The sequence below is a fragment of the Schistocerca cancellata genome, chromosome 4, assembly GCF_023864275.1.
Source record: "Schistocerca cancellata isolate TAMUIC-IGC-003103 chromosome 4, iqSchCanc2.1, whole genome shotgun sequence".
NCBI classification, from domain to species: domain Eukaryota; kingdom Metazoa; phylum Arthropoda; class Insecta; order Orthoptera; family Acrididae; genus Schistocerca; species Schistocerca cancellata.
Genome location: NC_064629.1, coordinates 191,759,358 through 191,779,993, shown reverse-complemented (window position 1 = coordinate 191,779,993; position 20,636 = coordinate 191,759,358). Strand labels below are relative to the sequence as shown.

Below are 20,636 nucleotides of genomic sequence, written 5' to 3'. Positions count from 1 at the left end.
CCATCTCACCACTGTGAGCGGTAGGCGCCTTGAAGCCAAAGAAGGTTGAAGCCCCTGAGGAGATGTTGGATCATCTGATTGTGAACTGAATTAGGGCCAAGGGTGTGTGACATGGGACGAGACACAGGGCCTGAAGTAGTTCCTTGTCAGTGAAGGGTTCATTGTAGGGTTCAGCTTGACAGAGAGTGAAACGTAAGGGGATGTCTCCAATTTGTAGCTTCTGCAGTAGAAAGATAGCTGGATAGAAAGAGGTTGCCGAAGCGGTCGCGAAGTGGGTCGCAAGCTGTTCTGCAAGAAGCGATGAATCGGTACTAAGACCATCTTGCAAGACGAGATCCGGAAGAGCTGTTCAACGCTGGTGGCGCATACGACCACGGAGCTTGGTCCTCACCTCAGATCAAGAGGCATATATCCCCAGCAAGGAGACGTAGCTCTCTAAGCATTCCTTTTTTTTTCCTTTGTTTGATTAGACAGTAAGAACTCGCCTGAAAGTAGTCTGTGAAGGCTGTCGTCTGAATCCTCGTCGGCGTCATAAAATGCTCAAAAACGCACCTTTTTCCACGAAAATAGACATTGAAATTAGGAATAGATTTTTTTACTAATATACTATTGTCAAAACTTTCTAAAAAAGCGCAAATTATGTTTCCAGTTGACGATATAATACGAAATTTAATAGATGCGTTCTGCATCACTCCAACAATCTGATGATTTTGAGCTTCCCATTCATCCCGTGAAAGGTTGGTGTTTCCGACTGCAATCGCGCATCCATACTACTCCTACCTGTAACTAGCAGGGAAATGTGTTGCAACGCAGTAACAATTTCTGATTTTAACTTTTACTCTACCTGTCTAATTTTGATACTTACCCAAACCTTATTGTATACAGTAACTAAAAAGGAATGCAATACAATCAAATTTCAACCTTGAGAAAATATATAAATACCTTCAAATCTCTATGTACTACGCCCTGTTCATGCATGTAGTCAACAGCTTCCAAAACTTGACGTATAAGATCCGACGCATCTTTCTCCGTGTAAGATCCTTTCTCCACTATACGATCGAATAGCTCCCCACCAGTAACGCTGAAAGAGAGAGAGATAAAAAATCAGTTCATTAGTTGCGAAAGTGCGTGAGTCGTATGAGACACTACATCAGAATTTTCAAGCATCTATCTTTCGGAAGCATTAAAACAAAGTATTAAATGTCAATGACAGTACTACATAAGTGATTTATCCTATCTAACTACTACTATACTGATGAAATGCATCTTGTTCCATCCGCAAAATCTAAAATTATTAGCCTATCGCACAATGGTGCAAATGTAACAATTATCCTCATTGCAATTTTCCGTAAGCTCATAAACACAACGAAAACACAGTTATTTGGAAATACACAGGGTGGTCCATTGATCGTGACAGGGCCGAATATCTCACGAAATAAGCGTCAAACGAAAAAACTACAAAGAACTAAACTTGTCTAGCTTGAAGGGGGAAACCAGATGGCGCTATGGTTGACCCGCTAGATGGCGCTGCCATAGGTCAAACGGATATCAACTGCGTTTTTTTAAAAAATAGGAACCCCCATTTTTTATTACATATTCGTGTAGTACGTAAAGAAATATGAATGTTTTAGTTGGCCAACTTCCTTCGCTTTGTGATAGATGGCGCTGTAATAGTCACAGACATATGACTCACAATTTTAGACGAACAGTTGGTAACAGGTAGGTGTTTTAAATTAAAATACCGAACGTAGGTACATTTGAACATTTTATTTCGGTTATTCCAATGTTATACATGTACCTTCGTGAACTTATGATTTCTGAAAACGCATGCTGTTACAGCGTGATTACCTGTAAATACCACATTAATGCAATAAATGCTCAAAATGATGTCCGTCAACCTCAATGCATTTGGCAATACGTGTAACGACATTCCTCTCAACAGCGAGTAGTTCGCCTTCCGTAATGTTCGCACATGCACTGACAATGCGCTGACGCATGTTGTCAGGCGTTGTCGGTGGATCACGATAGCAAATACCCTTCAACTTTCCCCACAGAAAGAAATCCGGAGACGTCAGATCCGGTGAACGTGCGGGCCATGGTATGGTGCTTCGACGACCAATCCATCTGTCATGAAATATGCTATTCAGTACCGTTTCAACCGCACGCGAACTATGTGCCGGACATCCATAATGTTGGAAGTACATCGCCATTCTGTCATGCAGTGAAACATCTTGTAGTAACATCGGTAGAACATTACGTAGGAAATCAGCATACATTGCACCATTTAGATTGACATCGATAAAATGGCGGCCAATTATCCTTCCTCCCACAATGCCGCACCATACATTAACCCGCCAACGTAGCTGATGTTCCACTTGTCGCAGCCATCGTGGATTTTCCATTGCCCAATAGTTCAAATGGTTCAAATGGCTCTGAGCATTATGGGACTTAACATCTGTGGTCATCAGTCCCCTAGAACTTAGAACTACTTAAACCTAACTAACCTAAGGACATCACACACATCCATGCCCGAGGCAGGATTCGAACCTGCGACCGTACCGGTCACGCGGTTCCAGACTTGCCCAATAGTCCATATTATGCCGGTTTACGTTACCGCTGTTGGTGAATGACGCTTCGTCGCTAAATAGAACGTGTGCAAAAAAGCTGTCATCGTCCAGTAATTTCTCTTGTGCTCAGTGGCAGAACTGTACACGACGTTCAAAGTCGTCACCATGCAATTCCTGGTGCATAGAAATATGGTACGGGTGCAATCGATGTTGATGTAGCATTCTCAACACAGACGTTTCTGAGATTCCCGATTCTTGCGCAATTTGTGTGCTAGTGATGTACGGATTAGCCGCGACAGCAGCTAAAATACCTACTTGGGCATCATCAGTTATTGCAGGCCGTGGTTGACATTTCACATGTGGTTGAACACTTCCTGTTTCCTTAAATAACGTAACTATCCGGTGAACGGTCCGGACACTTGGATGATGTCGTCCAGGATACCGAGCAGCCTACATAGCACACGCCCGTTGGGCATTTTGATCACAATAGCCATACATCAACACGATATCGACCTTTTCCGCAATTGGTAAACGGTCCATTTTACCACGGGTAATGTATCATTAAGCAAACACCGTCAGCACTGGCGGAATGTTACGTAATATCAGTACTTATACGTTTGTGACTGTTACAGCGCCATCTATCACAAAGCGAAAAAGTGGCCCAACTAAAACATTCATATTTCCTTACGTACTATACGAATATGTAATAAAAAATGGGGGTTCCTATTTTAAAAAATTCTGTTGATATCCGTTTGACCTATGGCAGCGCGCCGGCCGAAGTGGCCGTGCGGTTAAAGGCGCTGCAGTCTGGAACCGCAAGACCGCTACGGTCGCAGGTTCGAATCCTGCCTCGGGCATGGATGTTTGTGATGTCCTTAGGTTAGTTAGGTTTAAGTAGTTCTAAGTTCTAGGGGACTTATGACCGCAGCAGTTGAGTCCCATAGTGCTCAGAGCCATTTGAACCTGTTTTGAACAACTTGGTCGGCCGCTGACAGGACCACAACCGCATTCACTCTTGCACTCCCTCGTCTGACTGAGACCGACGTCCGCGCATGTCTTTCTTCAGGTCGTCAAAGATGTGATAATCACACGCTGAAATATCCGGGCTGTACAGATAATGTTGCAGTGCTTTCCAATCAAATCGCTGAAGTCTAGCCTTCATCCGATTGGCAGCGTGCGGGCGGGCGTCATCATACAACAGGATGTTTCCGTCGGACAGCATTCCTGAACGTTTTGACTTTATGGAGCCTCGCAGTTTCTGCAAAGTGTCCTCATAGCGCTATGCATTGACTGTGGTTCCACGCTCGAGGAACCCGACGAGCAGAGGGTCCTTGCAGTCGAAAATGGCTCTGAGCACTATGGGAATTAACATCTGAAGTCATCAGTCCCCTAGAACTTAGAACTACTTAAACCTAACTAACCTAAGGACATCACACACGTCCATTCCCGAGGCAGGATTCGAAACTGCGACCGTAGCAGTCGCGCGATTCCAGACTGAAGCGCCTAGAACCGCTTGGCCACAACGGCCGGCTCCTTGCAGTCGGAGGATGTCATCATGACCCTAAAAAACCTAGAGTGAATAGCTTTGAACTTCTTTGGCGGTGGAGATGAGGGATGTTCCCACTGTTGGCTATGACGTTTGCTGTCGGAATCCTGTCGCCTGAGCGATAACGCCCGCCTTTACACTGCCAATCGGACAAAGGCTACCTTTCAGCGATTTTCTTGGGAAACATTGCAACATCCCCCTACCAGCCCGCATCTCTCACTGTGTGACTTTCACACGTTTGGCGACCTGAAGAAAGACATGAATGGACTTCAACTTCAGTACAAAAGTGTAGCGGTTGTGGATCCGTCATCGGCCAACCGAATTCTACGAAACAGGAATTGATCGTCTCGTCCTGCAGTAGGATAAATAAATGTCTTACGTGTATCGTGATCACTTTTCAATGGAACCATTTCATGATTCTGTGGTGGCGGGTGTTCGGTTTTCATTTGACTGCCTCTCGGACAATGATTGCAAAAAGAGTGGAAAAGAGTTGGACTCAGCACGACAGTATGGGAAGAACAGTAGCCACAAGTCCTTCCAGAGAGACTACACTGGCCAATAAAATTGCTACACCACGAAGAAATGCATATGATAAACGGGTATTCACTGGACAAATATATTGTACTAGAACTGACATATGATTACATTTTTATGCAATTTGGGTGCATTGATCCTGAGAAATTAGTATCCAGAACAACCACCTCTGGCCGTAATAACGGCCTTGATACGCCTGGGCATTGAGTCAAACAGAGCTTGGATGGCGTGTACAGGTACAGCTGCCCATGCAGCTTGAAGACGATGCCACAGTTCATCAAGAGTAGTGACTGGAGTATTGTGACGAGCCAGTTGCGCGGCCACCATCGACCAGACGTTTTCAGTTGGTGAGAGATCTGGAGAATGTGCTGGCCAGGGCAACAGTCGAACATTTTCTGCATCCGGAAAGGCCCGTACAGGACCTGCAACATGCGGTCGTGCATTATCCTGCTGAAACGTAGGGTTTCGCACAAATCGAATGAAGGGTAGAGCCACGGGTCGTAACAAATCGGAAATCTAACGTCCACTGTTCAAAGTGCCGTCAATGAGAACAAGAGGTGACAGAGACGTGTAACTAATGGCACCCTATACCATCACGCCGGGTGATACGCCAGTACGACGATGACGAATACACGCTTCCAATGTGCGTTCCTCGCGATGTCACCCAACACGGATGCGACCATAATGATGCTGTAAACAGAACCTGGATTCATCCGAAAAAATGACGTTTTGCCATTCGTGCACTCAGGTTCGTCGTTGAGTACATCATCGCAGGCGCTCCTGTCTGTGATGCAGCGTCAAGGGTAACCGCAGCCATGGTCTCCGACCTGATAGTCCATGTTGCTGCAAACGTCGTCGAACTGATCGTGCAGATGGTTGTTGTCTTGCAAACGTCGCCATCTGTTGACTCAGGGATCGAGACGTGGCTGCACGATCCGTTACAGCCATCCGGATAAGATGCCTGTCATCTCGACTGCTAGTGATACGAGGCCGTTGGGATCCAGCACGGCGTTCCGTATTACCCTCCTGAAACCACCGATTCCATATTCTGCTAACCGTCATTGGATCTCGACCAACGTGAGCAGCAATGTCGCGATATGATAAACCGCAATCGCGATAGGCTTCAATCCGACCTTTATCCAAGTCGGAATCAGGATGGTACGCATTTCTCCTCCTTACACGAGGCATCACAACAACGTTTCACCAGGCAACGCCAGTTAACTGCTGTTTGTGTATGAGAGATCGGTTGGAAACTTTCCTGATGTCAGCACGTTGTAGGTGTCGCCACCGGCGCCAACCTTGTGTGAATGCTCTGAAAAGCTAATCATTTGCATATCACAGCATCTTCTTCCTGTCGGTTAAATTTCGCGTCTGTAGCACGTCATCTTCGTGGTGTAGCAATTTTAATGGCCAGTAGTGTAGAATTGTTCGACCGGCTCTGATTGATTGATTGATGGATGGATGGATGGATGGATGGATGGATGACACGTGGAATCCGGGAAGAGGTTACAGACAGCGCGTCACCACGAATCAGCGGGAACATATTGCAGGAAACTGAGTTGTGATCTCGACTTATCAGTCATCGTTTACCCCTGGCTCTGTACTGCAGACAACAGAGACTTGCATGGTGTAGATCAGTGTCCAAATTTTTAGCTTACCTGTGACACAATGGAAGAAGACGAGTATTTTTGGGTCAGAGATAATACAGTTAACACTAACATAACTGCTGAGGGGAAAAACTGGTTGGACCAATTAGAGAATAGTATCATAACTTTACATAATTTTGTTTTTTTACTGATCGTGTGAGAGATGTTCACTTCCTGTGCCACAGTGACAATGATTCTCTAGATCCATACCTTTCAACAACTGGAATAATGGCGTGGGGAGTTATTGCGTATAACATTTGATGAAGAGAGGGTGAACACCTACCTGTATGCGCCACGAGTGGTAAGCCCTCTTGCCATACCCTTCGCGACCAGGTCACCAAATGGCATACTACAGCAGAAAAATACAAACCCCACACTGCAGTTCACCCCACAATCGCCTTGAGGAATGTGTGGATCCTTGACTGACCTGTCAGATACCGTGATTCACCGCCCATAGAACATGTCTGGCATCGATGGAGGGATGTACACTTTCATAACAGCTTCCAGCCAGCAGTCTTCATGAACTGACACAACATTTATTTTTGGCATGGAAACAAATTCCTAATGATGACATTCGGACGCTGTTTGATTCAGTGCACAATGAATACGAGTTTGTTCTTTTCTGATAATACTGAAAAATTTTTCAACGCGATGACTATACTGAGAAACGTTTCCACAGAATGTTCTGAGTGAACACGTATAGAACTCCCACTTTATCGTAGTCAACACGAGCGTCAAGAAGTGTTTACTTACGGTGGAAAAGCGGAGGTAGTACGTGTAAGACACACTTCCTTTGTTGTAGAAAATCTTCGCATAAAACTCAAATATTTTAGAACTCCCGATACCAAAAACCTCTAAAAAGTAAAAAAAAGAGCATATATTGCCCCTTTAAGTTTAATATAAGTAGTTATATTTTGATCCAACATTGTCGCGTCAGGGGGTCCCAAGTAAATTAAAAAAAAATAAAAAAAAATAAAAAAAAATAAAACGAGAATTTAACAGCAGCTACCCTTTCTGGAATAGCATACTTTCATTGTTGATTGGTATAAGCCTCTTCTGTTTGGTGTCATCTCTTCCGGTCCTGTGCGTCCCGCATCCACACCGCAAAATAGCTAGTGGAGTTATATTTACGTATTATGTAACATGTGAAAACCAATCTGTCTTTAATTAGCCTAACATTGTTAAAGAATAGAGTTACCTGTTTAATTCAAATCATATTTTTACATAATTACGTACGAACTTAGTTTCATGCACTAATCTATCTTAGGAGATCTCTGTCCTACAGTGGTTTAATGATAGCGAACTAACCCACGCTTCATTGAACCGACCGAGCGAGGTGGCGCAGTGGTTAGCACACTGGGCTCGCATTTGGGAGGACGACGGTTCAAACACGCGTTCGGCTACCATGGTTTAGGTTTTCCGTGATTTTCCTAAATCGCTCCAGGTAAATGCCGGGATGGTTCCTTTCAAAGGGCACGGCCGATTTCCTTCCCCCATCCTTGACAATCCAAGCTTGTGTCCCGTCTCTAATGACCTCGATTTTGGTTGTTTGGTTGTTTGGGGGAAGAGACCAAACTGCGAGGTCATCGGTCTCATCGGATTAGGGAAGGATGGGGAAGGAAGTCGGCCGTGCCCTTTCAAAGGGACCATCCCGGCATTTGCCTGGAGCGATTTAGGGAAATCACGAAAAACCTAAAACAGGATGGCCGGACGCGGGATTGAACCATCGTCCTCCCGAATGCGAGTCCAGTGTGCTAACCACTGCGCGACCTCGCTCGGTCTAGGACCTCGATGTCAAATGGTTCAAATGGCCCTGAGCACTATGGGACTTAACTTCCGAGGTCATCAGTCCCCTAGAACTTAGATCTACTTAAACCTAACTAACCTAAGGACATCACACACATCCATGCCCGAGGCAGGATTCGAACCTGCGACCGTAGCGGTCGCGCGGTTCCAGAATGAAGCGCCTAGAACCTCGATGTCGAAGGGACGTTAAACCTTATCTTCCTCCTTCTGTTCCTTCTCCTCCATTAAACCGTGAGCGCGAGTCGCACGGTATGCAGCTTGTGATCAAGTGCGGCGACCCGAACGGACAGTCTCGTGAGGACATGTTTTGTCGACGGTTGTGTCCATATCGAGAATTTTTCGGAGTTAATTAAGACTTAGGTTCAGTATTAGATACTGTTGTTTCGATATTTACCTACGATACCTAAGTAGCCCAGTGCGCAGTCCCAAAGAGAGCGCAGCTTGTGTTCCTGACAGTTGACGAAACCGATCAACTCGCCACTCAGTAGTTGTGTTCAGAGTGGTTCAAATGGTTCAAACGGCTCTGCGCACTATGGGACTTAACTTCTGAGGTCATCAGTCCCCTAGAACTTAGAACTGCTTAAAACTAACTAACCTAAGGACAGCACACACATCCATTCCCGAGGCAGGATTCGAGCCTGCGACCGTAGCAGTCGCGCGGTTCCAGACTGTAGCGCCTAGAACTGTAGCGCGCTCGGCCACTCCGGCCGGCTTGTTCAGAGTGGTACCAGAAACACCTCGTAGAAGTTGTGTGAAGAAATTCTGTGTTTCCGAAGAGAAATAACTTTTCAGTTTTCTTGATGTAGTTCTGGTACACTGTTGCGTACGTTATACACAGAATACACGAGCAACAGCCTTTAATTCTTGATTGTATTTTGAAAGGCTCGCTTGCAATCTACCATACTGCATCCACATGTTTTGCAAATGCTACGTGTGCTGCGATCTGTTGACTTCACTTGTCATTCTGTACGAAAGGGTCGGCCGCGGTGGTCTAGCGGTTCTGGCGCTGCAGTCCGGAACCGCGGGACTGCTACGGTCGCAGGTTCGAATCTTGCCTCGGGCATGGGTGTGTGTGATGTCCTTAGGTTAGTTAGGTTTAAGTAGTTCTAAGTTCTAGGGGACTTATGACCTAAGATGTTGAGTCCCATAGTGCTCAAAGCCATTTGAACCATTTTGTACGAAAGGACGCGCTTATAACGTCCCCGAAGAGTGCGTGCGTTCTCTTTAGGGTTTGTTGGTTGGTTTGGGGGAAGGGACCGAACAGGGAGGTCATCGCTCTCATCGGATTATGGAAGGGTGGGGAAGTAAGTTGGCCAACTGGAATGAGGATGGCCGGACGCGAGTTCAAACAGTCTTCCTCCCAACGCGAATCCAGTGTGCTAACCACTGCGGCACCTCGCTTAGTCTCTCTTCGGGGCACATCTGCAAATTTATACCTCTTGATTGCGCTGTGGAGGCCGAAGGATAGGTTTTGTTTCTGAATGACTTCAAATTAAGTACGAAAATCTGCCAGGAAGCTCATCTAAACTTAAGAGCTGCTCAATGAGCCAGACAACGAATTTAAAATAGAAAAAGCTAAAACACAGGTTGCCGCTGCTTTTGGTACGAAGGAGTCTGAGTTAAAAGGAAAAGACAGAAAGCTACGATTAGTGAACATAGGTTTTTGCGTTTCCAGAGGACTGGATGCAGTGCACAACGTGTGGGAGATGGCGGCACGAACGGCGCTCTTCATTTGAGGGTGATATTGCGTTCGTTTGTGACATTTGCAAAGTGCGTACATTGCGTACTCTTAAACGCAGGTGAACGAAAGACAGAGCGTTTCCCTTTTTTTGTATTTTTGAAAAGTTCAATAAAACCACTACCTCTCTCCGGCAGTAGTTTTCTGAACACGCAGATTTTGTTTTACTAAATATAAACCTAAAATGATTTCGTTTTTCGACTGATAACAGCCCAGATGTTTATTACTATTCCATAACTGCGCACTCTTACGTATAGTTCTCCTAATCTGTTTTTATTTTACTTACTTAGCGGTCCCCCGAAGTGACGACGCTTGGATTAAAATATTACAACTTATATTAAAATTAAAGGTGTAATACATACCAGTTTTTACTTTTTTAGAGGTTTTTGTCTTTTTTTCTAAATTTTTAATTTAAGTTTTATTTCATGCTTTTTAAAGTTTACATTTTATTGCTGGACACGGAAGGATCAACACTCTCTCTACATTCATACAAATACTTTCCAGGACGAAACACGAAATTGTGGACTGTGTTTTCATAAATATTATTACGGCTGCAGGATTTTGGGAATGCAATATCGCACGTGTGGTTTCCAGTTTCAACCTGAAACTATTATTCTGACTTTTTTCTTTTCTTTGATTTTTGTCACTTACGCAATTTACTTATTTCTTTTTTTTTAATTCACACATACATTCACCGACTATGTTCCAGTATATACTCAGCTAATTTATATAACAAAAGCAATAAGTAGGGCTGATAATTTTACATCAAGTCTGAAGAAAGTGGCTGCCATTCCGCTCTCTTCCAATAGGCTGCCTGAAGTATAAGGGCAAAATTATTTCATTTATTACGGAATTGTAGATATCAAAGAGCACTACAAAAAACTCTGCGAAAGCATATGTTTATTTTTACAGTTGAGTCACAAATGTTTATTTTTTACAGTTGAATCACTATCACCTTTTCCCTGCTTTGTAGATGCTGAAACGGGGAACTTCAAAACACGAAAACGTCTTAGCTGGCCAACCGTAAAAGATAAACATATGTCCTCGCGAACTCTTATTTAGATCTTTTTGAGCTCTACAGTCTGGTACTACGTACATTGATGCTCTTATGTATTACTTAGCGTATATCAAGAGAGCGCGCTGGCGAGAAACATTTTTACTTAGTTTAGCTGACTAAGTTTGAACGGTTGAACAGATTTTCACTGAACATAGCTAAGTACCTTTCCGATTAAACCAGCTTAAAAAACTGCATTAAAACTGGATCTTTCGTTTGAGAGCAGTGATGCCACCAACAGACACACTCTAAACTACTAGTAACAGTTCTGGTAATTGCCCTTCTCCATGGAGGAGCTTTAGTTAACGCATTTCATAATATATCTGTTCTACATTGTATACCTGGGTTGTTTTCTCATTGCACATCAACTTCCACTGGATATAAAACAATGTCTACCCGAAAAGTATTTTTGTACCTTGTATTGTGTTTGTGTAAATCTCAGTTCAGTTGCAACTGATTTTTAACGTCAACCCTATAAACCATTAAGAAATAGATATAGTGGTAAGAGAGTGCAAGAATTCGAAGAACCCTTGAAAACTGTTTAACCACATGTACAGTGATCTACTTTACACAATCTTCTTACTGCTCGCTTCTATTGATTATACATTTTATTAACTTTTGCCTACCACCATAAGACATTTTCATAAAACAACAGGGAATTGAAAATATGCAAACGTAGCCAACACTCTTCTCTTCAGGTACACACAGAGATGCTTCTACAGGTAAAACACGGTGAACTGAGTTTCTTGATTTTTTGTCTATGTGTAGACTATTATAATCTGTTATACAAAAGGGAAGCAAGGAATTTCACACACTGTTTTTCATTTAGTATATGACCATTAATGTCTACTTCTGGTGCTAACAGGTCATGCTTGTTTGAAACCGCGTAAGGTTTTGAGATTAAGACATAAAACTGTTGGTTGTCAATAACGTCTAGATCTGTTCAACTAAGGTTGAGTTTGGATACTTGATTAGTATGCTTGTGTCATCGACAAATTTTACATCTTTTGGATCTCTCCTTACATTCAGTGGATCATCATTTATGCACTTTAAGAACAAGAGTGTTAACAGTACTGATCCTTGTGGAACTCCACTTATATCCTTGCATTCTGAGATTAGTTTCATGCTTGTGACACAGTCAATGAATGAGCCTTTTTGCTTTCTGGTGTGATGGTAAGATTCCATCCATGAAAGAGGGATGTCACAACATTTCAATTTACCAAGTATAATTTCGTGATACAATCTTAGCATGACGCTGCCCCTGACCAGAACAAGGGCGTCGCCATTTTAGTCACTTTTCACAATACTAGAGTATATGTAACGTGTGTCATGGGCGCATCAGATGAACAGACGATGAAAATCACTCTCCAGACTAAACTACTATTCATATGGGAAAATGACATTGTTCTAGGTTCTCTCGCTGTGGACGAGACACTCACTGTAGAGTCAAGCGATGCCTTTGTGTGCCACAAATCGACGAGCATACAGAGCGACCTATCATAGGTGACAGTTCACAGTCTGATGAGAGATGCATACATCAGAACCTGCCGATGGGTTTCCAGTCAGGGCAGGTGCTTTGTGGGTTGGATATCTTCAGGAATTTTAGGCAAGGTAACGATCTTGGTGCAGGGTTATAGTTCGTGGTCGACCTTCCCCTTACTGTCGTTGCATGTTCCCTCCTTCGTGGCATTTTCTCCATAACTATGAAAGCAACTATACGAACGATCTCTCCATGAACTCGTTTACCCTGTACGCCCCATGTTTCCGTGTTAGCTGCTACAGTTCAGTGCAAAAAACGGCGTCATGGTGCAGTGTTTCCCGGTGGATCTCAGACTGCTTGTTTTGTCGGTAGAAATGCAGTGTGTTTCACCAAATTCTTCAGAATCCAGTGTGTAAAGTTTGTTTGGACATCAGACTGGCTCTTCTCTCGTGCTGGGAGTCTGGCTGTAATATCGATTGTAATGGTGATAATGGATTCATCGTAATGTGCAGCGTGGCTTAGAACTCTGTAAAATCATCCATACGTTCAAGAGTTCACAAAAGAGAGATTATCGTTTATGGACCTACTTTACGAGAAGAGGGAACTGAAATAATAAACATAATACTTTCGACTGAGCAGAAACACTGTGGGTTGAAAAAAAATTCTTTCAGTCTAGATGTTATTTGTGCTAGCTACTGAATTTAGCAAGGATCCCTTACGTTTACCAAGCGCTTCCACTGGTGTAAATATTCTGTTTCTTTACTTACAGCTCCATGATAAGGTACACCTTGTGCTTGTCTTCAAATGTTTCCAGCAGCTGGACGATGTTTGGATGCTTCAACCTGGAACAGAGAACCGTACGTTAAAACCATTTGCTATACATAAGCTTCGTAGAAAAACAGGAGATAGGGAATACTCGGTTTATAAGTAAGTTGTGCTTACATTCTTTCGTGACGTATTCATACTATCGAAGGAAATACATTGGGCTCGGCCCGCGCCGCTTACAACCGCCCCCCCCCTCTCTCTCTCTCGCTCTCTCTCTCTCTCTCTCTCTCTCACACACACACACACACACACACACACACACACACACACGAAATGAATATATATTACACATAAAACACCATATTTCGTCATTTACAAGCTAAAACTTTTGCAAGTTTCAAGAAGATAGGAGGTGTATATTAATGAGAGCTTAGGCAAACACTTTTTATGTAACACATTAAATACTGAAACAATTTATGATCACATTACATACAGTAGCCGCCGAAAGATATTTCCAGGCATAGTGTAGGAGACGTCATGCAAATTAAAATCCAAATTTATGTGGAAGGTGGGTGTAGACCAAGGTACCTTTCAATCAGGAGCAGTTCTGCTCAGCAAACATGCGGTACCAAGTCAGTGAGCATCAGAAATAACAGAAGAAGAAGAAGAAGAAGGAGAACCAGTTAGATTCAGACTCCTTACTTCTTCTTATTTTCTTTCATGAATTATACACAGTGCTGAAAATTTATAGAGGCAATTTGAAACAAGAGAAAACGAAATACGAGAATTTTGATTTTGACCTAAAGCCCCATTTTTCATCAACACCCTTTACCTAAAAACGAGCTACAGTGAGCAGGTTTCCAACAGAAATGGAAAATAGTGAGCAATCTACGTCGGATTTTCACATCAAAGGTAGAACGCAAAATTGGTGCCCATTTCTTTTAATCTGTACAGTAGTACCGTAACAGTTTAGAGTTTCAAAAACGGTTGAAATGGTTCTAAGCACTGTGGGACTTAACATCTGAAGTCATCAGTCCCCTAGGAGTTAGAACTACTTAAACCTAACTAACCTAAGGACATCACACACAGCCGGCCGGTGTGCCGTGCGGTTCTAGTCGCTTAAGTCTGGAACCGTGTGACCGCTACGGTCGCAGGTTCGAATCCTGCCTCGGACATGGATGTGTGTGATGTCCTTAGGTTAGTTCTAAGTTCTAGGGGACTGATGACCACAGATGTTAAGTCCCATAGTGCTCAGAGCCGTTTTGACATCACACACATCCATGCCCGAGGCTGGATTCGAACCTGCGACCGTAGCAGCAGCGCGCTTCCGGCCTAAAGCGCCTAGAACCGCTCGGCCACAGCGGCCGGCTTAGAGTTTCACTGTAACCTTATACTCACGTGTGTACTTCATATAATGAAAAAAATTGCTTTTCTTGTTACATAAATTCATGTCCGAAGGAGCTTTACATCAATATTCTTAACAAGTCCTGTAATATTGTATTTATCCGCCGAAACCAGGCAGCACCTTTCATTATAATTTCCTCCCATGTATGGGAATAACGTAACGCGTGTACGAGTACAGGCTGCGACACAGGAGTGACGATATATGGAAGTATTTGAAAATTTTAAACCAATTTCTCCCCATCGATAGCTACGCCGCATGTTGCACATGAAAAGGAAGGAAATTTGGAGTTAAATGTTCTGGAAACGTCAAGGTCATTCGAGACCATAGCATTAGGGTCTGCCGGCCGGGGTGGCCGAGCGGTTCTAGACGCTACAGTCTGGAACCGCGCGACCGCTACGGTCGCAGCTTCGAAGCCTGCCTCGGGCATGGATGTGTGTGATGTCCTTAGGTTAGTTAGGTTTAAGTAGTTCTAGGGGACTGATGACCTCAGAAGTTAAGTCCCATAGTGCTCAGAGCCATTTGAACCAATCATTAGGGTCTTCGGTCGCATAGTAGAGTGCAGGCTAAACAGACCTCGTACATGGCGAACTATACTCTCAGAGAAATTAAGCGTCTGAACATTTCTACTGGGAGTATCCAGTGAAAATGGAATGTGAAGTGGGGTCATAGCAACTGTTCAGCAACGCTGTCGTGGAGGTAATAACAGGCGTGATACTATCGAATCAAAACAGCAACTCTGTCGTCCGATACCTGAGGTCTCATAGGATAGTGGTAATCCTTAAGGGATGAATGGCACGCTGAATTGTCTCATCAGATGTTCGTCCAATAGTGATAATGACTTGCTCTACGAAGGAAAATATGAATTTGATCATCAGGTTTTGTTAGGATTTCAGTATCCAGTTAAAAATGTTGGAAGACTTTTATGCCGTTAATTAGAATCAGGTTCATGCATTCCGTAATCCTGATACTATGTAGCATCGCAATTTATTTCTTTGCTTTTGTTATTTTATGCGATATTTTCATGTCTTATGAGGACTTCACGTTTATTTGCATTAGTGAAAGTTATGAAAAAGATTATATTCCTCCAGGAAATAATTCAAATGAGAAGAGCGTTGTTTCATTCATTTGAGAAAGTGGTGTTATTCTTCGAATTTAAGATATTTAAACCTCGAGCGGGTGCGCCAATCTTTTTGCTAGAGTAGGCGCGTGAGGTATTCAGTACCCCACCTTCTGTGATAACTTATAAATTCCTTAAAGCACTCCGTCTTCAGGCCACGAGTGGCCTACCGGGACCATCCGACCGCCGTGTCATCCTCAAGTGAGGATGCGGATAGGAGGAGCGTGGGATCAGCACACCGCTCTCCCGGTCGTTATGATGGTATTCTTGACCGAAGCCGCCACTATTCGGTCGAGTAGCTCCTCAATTGGCATCACGAGGCTGAGCGCACCCCGAAAAACGGCAACAGCGCATGGCGGCCTGGATGGTCACCCATCCAAGTGCCGACCACGCCCGACAGCGCTTAACTTCGGTGATCTCACGGGAACCGGTGTATCCACTGCGGCAAGGACGTTGACTTATAATTTCCTTAGGAATCGGTTAAACATTTATATGTTGCAGTAATACTATTATATATTTGTTTCAAAAGGTTTAATCAGCACCTAATGAAGGAATTAATTATACAAATACATAGCACAGGGAAGAAAAATTACTTTCACATTCTTCGATCCTTGTAATAAATACTGTCGTGAAAAGGTTTCTTTTGCAGTTCAGTCCTGTGCTTACATAAAGTGAAAATTGCACACACGTTGAAAATTGTCAGAAAGGAATAAGCGAGAGCGTAGGGTACGGCGTGCCCCACTACCGTTTTCACTTACGAAACAACCCAATACTTCGGGCTTCTGAGTAGCTGCCACATCGCAGGGCTCCGTTTTACGCTACAGCACTACGGAATTCCTCAATGGGGTACTCAATACTCCAGTGCGCCCGCTCGAAGGTTAAGTGTGAAGTTCGTTATAAGCTCGCACAGGTGCGAAATTCACATTGACAGCGGTTAGCAGATGGTGCTGACTTCGTAAACCCACTTTTTAAATTTTATCCAAATGGCAACGTAATAAAATTATTTTCACTTGAGCTCCTTAATACGCTATTTTCTTCTAATGGCGATCTTTCACGTCACGTTAATTAAGAAAGATAGATGTGACCACAACCTTAACAACGAACCTACTGTACAAACTAAATTACGATATACAGCCATCTGAAACAACGTGAAGCACTTATGAACTAAAAGGTTGACTTCGATTCACTGCAGATGGCCGCGCCGGATATACTATGCTCTTGCCTCTCTGTGATTTGAGAACGAGATCACTCTGCCAGTTATCAGGGGTCCATAGTCCAATGTCCAATACCAAGTACGGTGCAACTTTATCTTCTTTTATGTACATAGCGCTCCCAAAGATATTAATAACGTTCTGATACGACCAGCCTGTGATGGAACTCTGAACTTTTGGAATTCTCACCATGCACGTATTCGAATAGCTACACTACTGGCCATTAAAATTGCTACACCAAGAAGAAATGCAGATGATAAACGGGTATTCATTGGACAAATATATTACACTACAACTGATATGTGATTACATTTTCATGTAATTTGGCTGCATAGATTCTGAGAAATCAGTACCCAGAACAACCACCTCTGGCCTTCATACGCCTGGACATTGTGTCAAACAGGGCTTGGATGGCGTGTACAAGTACAGCAGCCCATTCAACACGATACCACAGTTCATCAAGAGTAGTGACTGGCGTATTGTGACGAGCCAGTTGCTCGGCCACCATTGACCAGACGTTTTCAATTGGTGAGAGATCTGGAGAATGTGCTGGCCAGGGCAGCAGTCGAACATTTTCTGTATCCAGAAAGGCCCGTACAGGACCTGCAACATGCGCTCGTGCATTATCCTGCTGAAATGTAGGGTTTCGCACAAATCGAATGAAGGGTAGAGCCACGGGTGGTAACACATCGGAAATCTAACGTCCACTGTTCAAAGTACCGTCAATGCGAACAAAAGGTGACCGAGACGTGTAACCAATGGCACCCCATACCATCACGCCGGGTGATACGCCAGTATGGCGATGACAAATACACGCTTCCAATGTGCGTTCACCGCGATGTTGCCAAACACGGATGCGACCATCATGATGCTGTAAACAGAACCTGGATTCATTCGAAAAAATGACGTTTTGCCAGTCGTGCACCCAAGTTCGTCGTTGAGTACACCATCTCAGGCGCTCCTGTCTGTGATGTAGCGTCAAGGGTAACCGCAGCCATGATCTCCGACCTGATAGTCCATGCTGCTGCAAACTTCGTCTAGCTGTTCGTTCAGATGGTTGTTGTCTTGCAAACGTACCCATCTGTTGACTCAGGGATCGAGACGTGGCTGCACGATCCGTTACAGCCATGCGGAAAAGATGCCTGTCATCTCGACTGCTAGTAAAACGAGGCCATTGGGATCCAGCACGGCGTTCCGTATTACCCTCCTGAACCCACCGATTCCATATCCTGCTAACAGTCATTGGATCTCGACCAACGCGAGCAGCAATGTCACGATACGATAAACCGCAATCGCGATAGGCTACAATCCGACCTTTATCAAAGTCGGAATCGTGATGGTACGCATTTCACCTCCTTACACGAGGCATCACAACAGCGTTTCAGCAGGCAACGCCGGTCAACTGCTGTTTGTGTATGAGAAATCGGTTGGAAACTTTATGCATCTCAGCACGTTGTACCTGTGGCTACCGGCGCCAACCTTGTGTGAATGCTCTGAAAAGCTAATCATTTGCATATCGCAGCATCTTCTTCCTGTCGGTTAAATTTCACGTCTGTAGTACGTCATCTTCGTGGTGTAGCAATTTTAATGGCCAGTAGTGCACATATGAGAAAAAGGGTGTGTATACTTCAGATTGGTTACGCGTGTGAAATGTTCTCCCAAAATAATGCTTTCTGGAATCCCAATCATGAAGGTTTTTTTTTTTTTTTCTTTCAACAGTCGCGGGTTTCTGCAAGTCACCACTGGTGAAATAAGCGTATTTGATTATCGTGAATCCAAAAGCGAATAAGGATTTTGGCTGAAACAAAAGCCACTCCGAAGCTGGCATGTCCATGTGAGTGCTGGTGAGGCTGGTTTAGACGGCTGGTGGTGGTGTGCTGACGTGGGCTGCCGGCGTACCTGAGGCGGCGTTCAATGAGCTCACTCCAGCCGAATGTGGCACAAGGACGGCGCTCCAGCGGAAGGTGACTGGCCCCGTAATGGGCAGGTGCTCGCGTCATGGCGAGCCTATGTACTGGGAGCGCCCGTTTCCTCTGCCACACGCCACCTGAGGCCATTCGGCGAATTATTTCTGTTGCCGTGCTTCTGATTAATTATTCAGAGTCCTGGTAACAGACAGCTACGTTTCACAAGCACCAGCTGATGGCTAACGCGTCTGACAAACACCTTACGAGATTTTATGATCAGTCTTCCACTTCATTTTACAGTGATCAGACAGAACCGCCTACTTAAACTTTTGGCCGTTAAAGTTGAAACACCTGGAAGTACAGCAAATAACGAAATTTTACATCTGCATCTTCACTCTGAAAACCACTGAAGTGTAGAGGGAACGTCTCAATGCACCAGTTATTAGGTTTTCCCGTTCCGTTCACATATGGATCGCATGAAAAATGATTGTTTAAATGCCTCTGCGCGTACTGTAATTAATCTAATCCTGTCCTCACGATCCCTACGGTAGTGTTACGTTGAGGATTGCAGTATATTCATAGACTCATCATTTAAAGCCGGTTCTTGAAACTTTGTAAGTAAGCTTTCTCGAGATAGTTTGCGTCTATCTTCAAGAGTCTGCTAGTTCAGTTTCTTCAGCCTGTCTGTGATACTCTGCCGCAGGTCAAACAAACCTATAACCATTCGCTTAGGTCACCTCTGAACGTTCAATAACCTCTGCTAGTCCTATTTGGAACGAGTCCCACACATTAGAGCAATTTTCAAGAATGGGTCGCACGGCATTCTACCAATAAACCGTAGACTGCTACCTGCTTTACTCGCAGCTGAGCCTAAGTGATTGTTCCATTTCATGTCCCTATAAACTGTTACACCTAGATATTTGTGCGAGTTTACCAACTCCAACTCGTCGATCCTGTGGATAGGGTATTAAGATTTTTCATTTTGTGAAGTGTACAATTTTATATTTTTGAACATTTAAAGGAAGTTGCCAATCTTTTTACTGAACATTCGTGTAGCTTCTTTCAGACTGTACTTCATTGTAGATAGCTGCATCATCTGAGAAAAGTCTGAGATTCATATACAACATGGGCCGGCCGCTGTGGCCGAGCGGTTCTAGGCGCTTCAGTCTGGAACCGCGCGACCGCTACGGTCGTAGGTTCGAATCCTGCCTCGGGCAAGGATGTGTGTGATGTCCTTAGGTTAGTTGGGTTTAAGTAGTTCTAAGTTATAGGGGACTGATGACCTCAGAAGTTAAGTCCCATAGTGCTCAGAGCCATTTGAACCATTTTTTTATACAACATAAACAGCAAGGGACCCAACACACTTCCCCGGGGTACACTCCAAGTTACATCTACACGTATCGACGACACGGTATCCAAGGTAACTTGCTGCGTCCTGCCTTAAAAAAGGTTCTCAATCCGGTCACAAATTTCGCTTAAAACAGCATACGATAGCACTTCTTGACAATAAGCGTAGATGTGGTACCTAGTAAAATGCTTTTTGGAAATCGAGAAATACTGCATCTGTCTGACTGCCTTGATCCATGGCTTTCAGTACGTCATCTGGGGAAAGTGCGCCATCCATCCAGAGCAATGGCCACCTGGTTTGGTAGCCAGTTCCTGAAGCACCAATGCCCCCAAAAGGACAGGCAAGTCTCCTCAACGGCCGCGGGGGGAGAACAGCTCAGGTGTCAATAGTGTAGTGGATACATAACACATGCCCGTCCACCTGCAAAGTCTTAAAAGGCATGAACCGTTGTCTTTTTCCTGTTGTTACGGTCCTTAGGCGTTTCATCACATGCTGTCGCTAAAACTTCGCAA

General features: G+C 44.1%; 1 protein-coding gene and 1 pseudogene across 1 annotated transcript in view; both read right to left on the bottom strand.

The window, feature by feature from the left end:
* LOC126185185 (calcium/calmodulin-dependent protein kinase type 1-like) overlaps positions 1-20,636 on the bottom strand; it is a gene marked incomplete at its 5' end in the record, with an annotated part of 455,847 nt that overhangs the window by 69,692 nt on the left and 365,519 nt on the right. The window contains 2 exons of the mRNA XM_049928045.1: positions 943-1,081; positions 13,139-13,213. Coding sequence (XP_049784002.1) covers positions 943-1,081; positions 13,139-13,213 — 214 coding nt within the window. The remainder of the gene's footprint in view (positions 1-942; positions 1,082-13,138; positions 13,214-20,636) is intronic.
* Positions 15,999-16,116, bottom strand: LOC126186109 (5S ribosomal RNA; annotated as a pseudogene).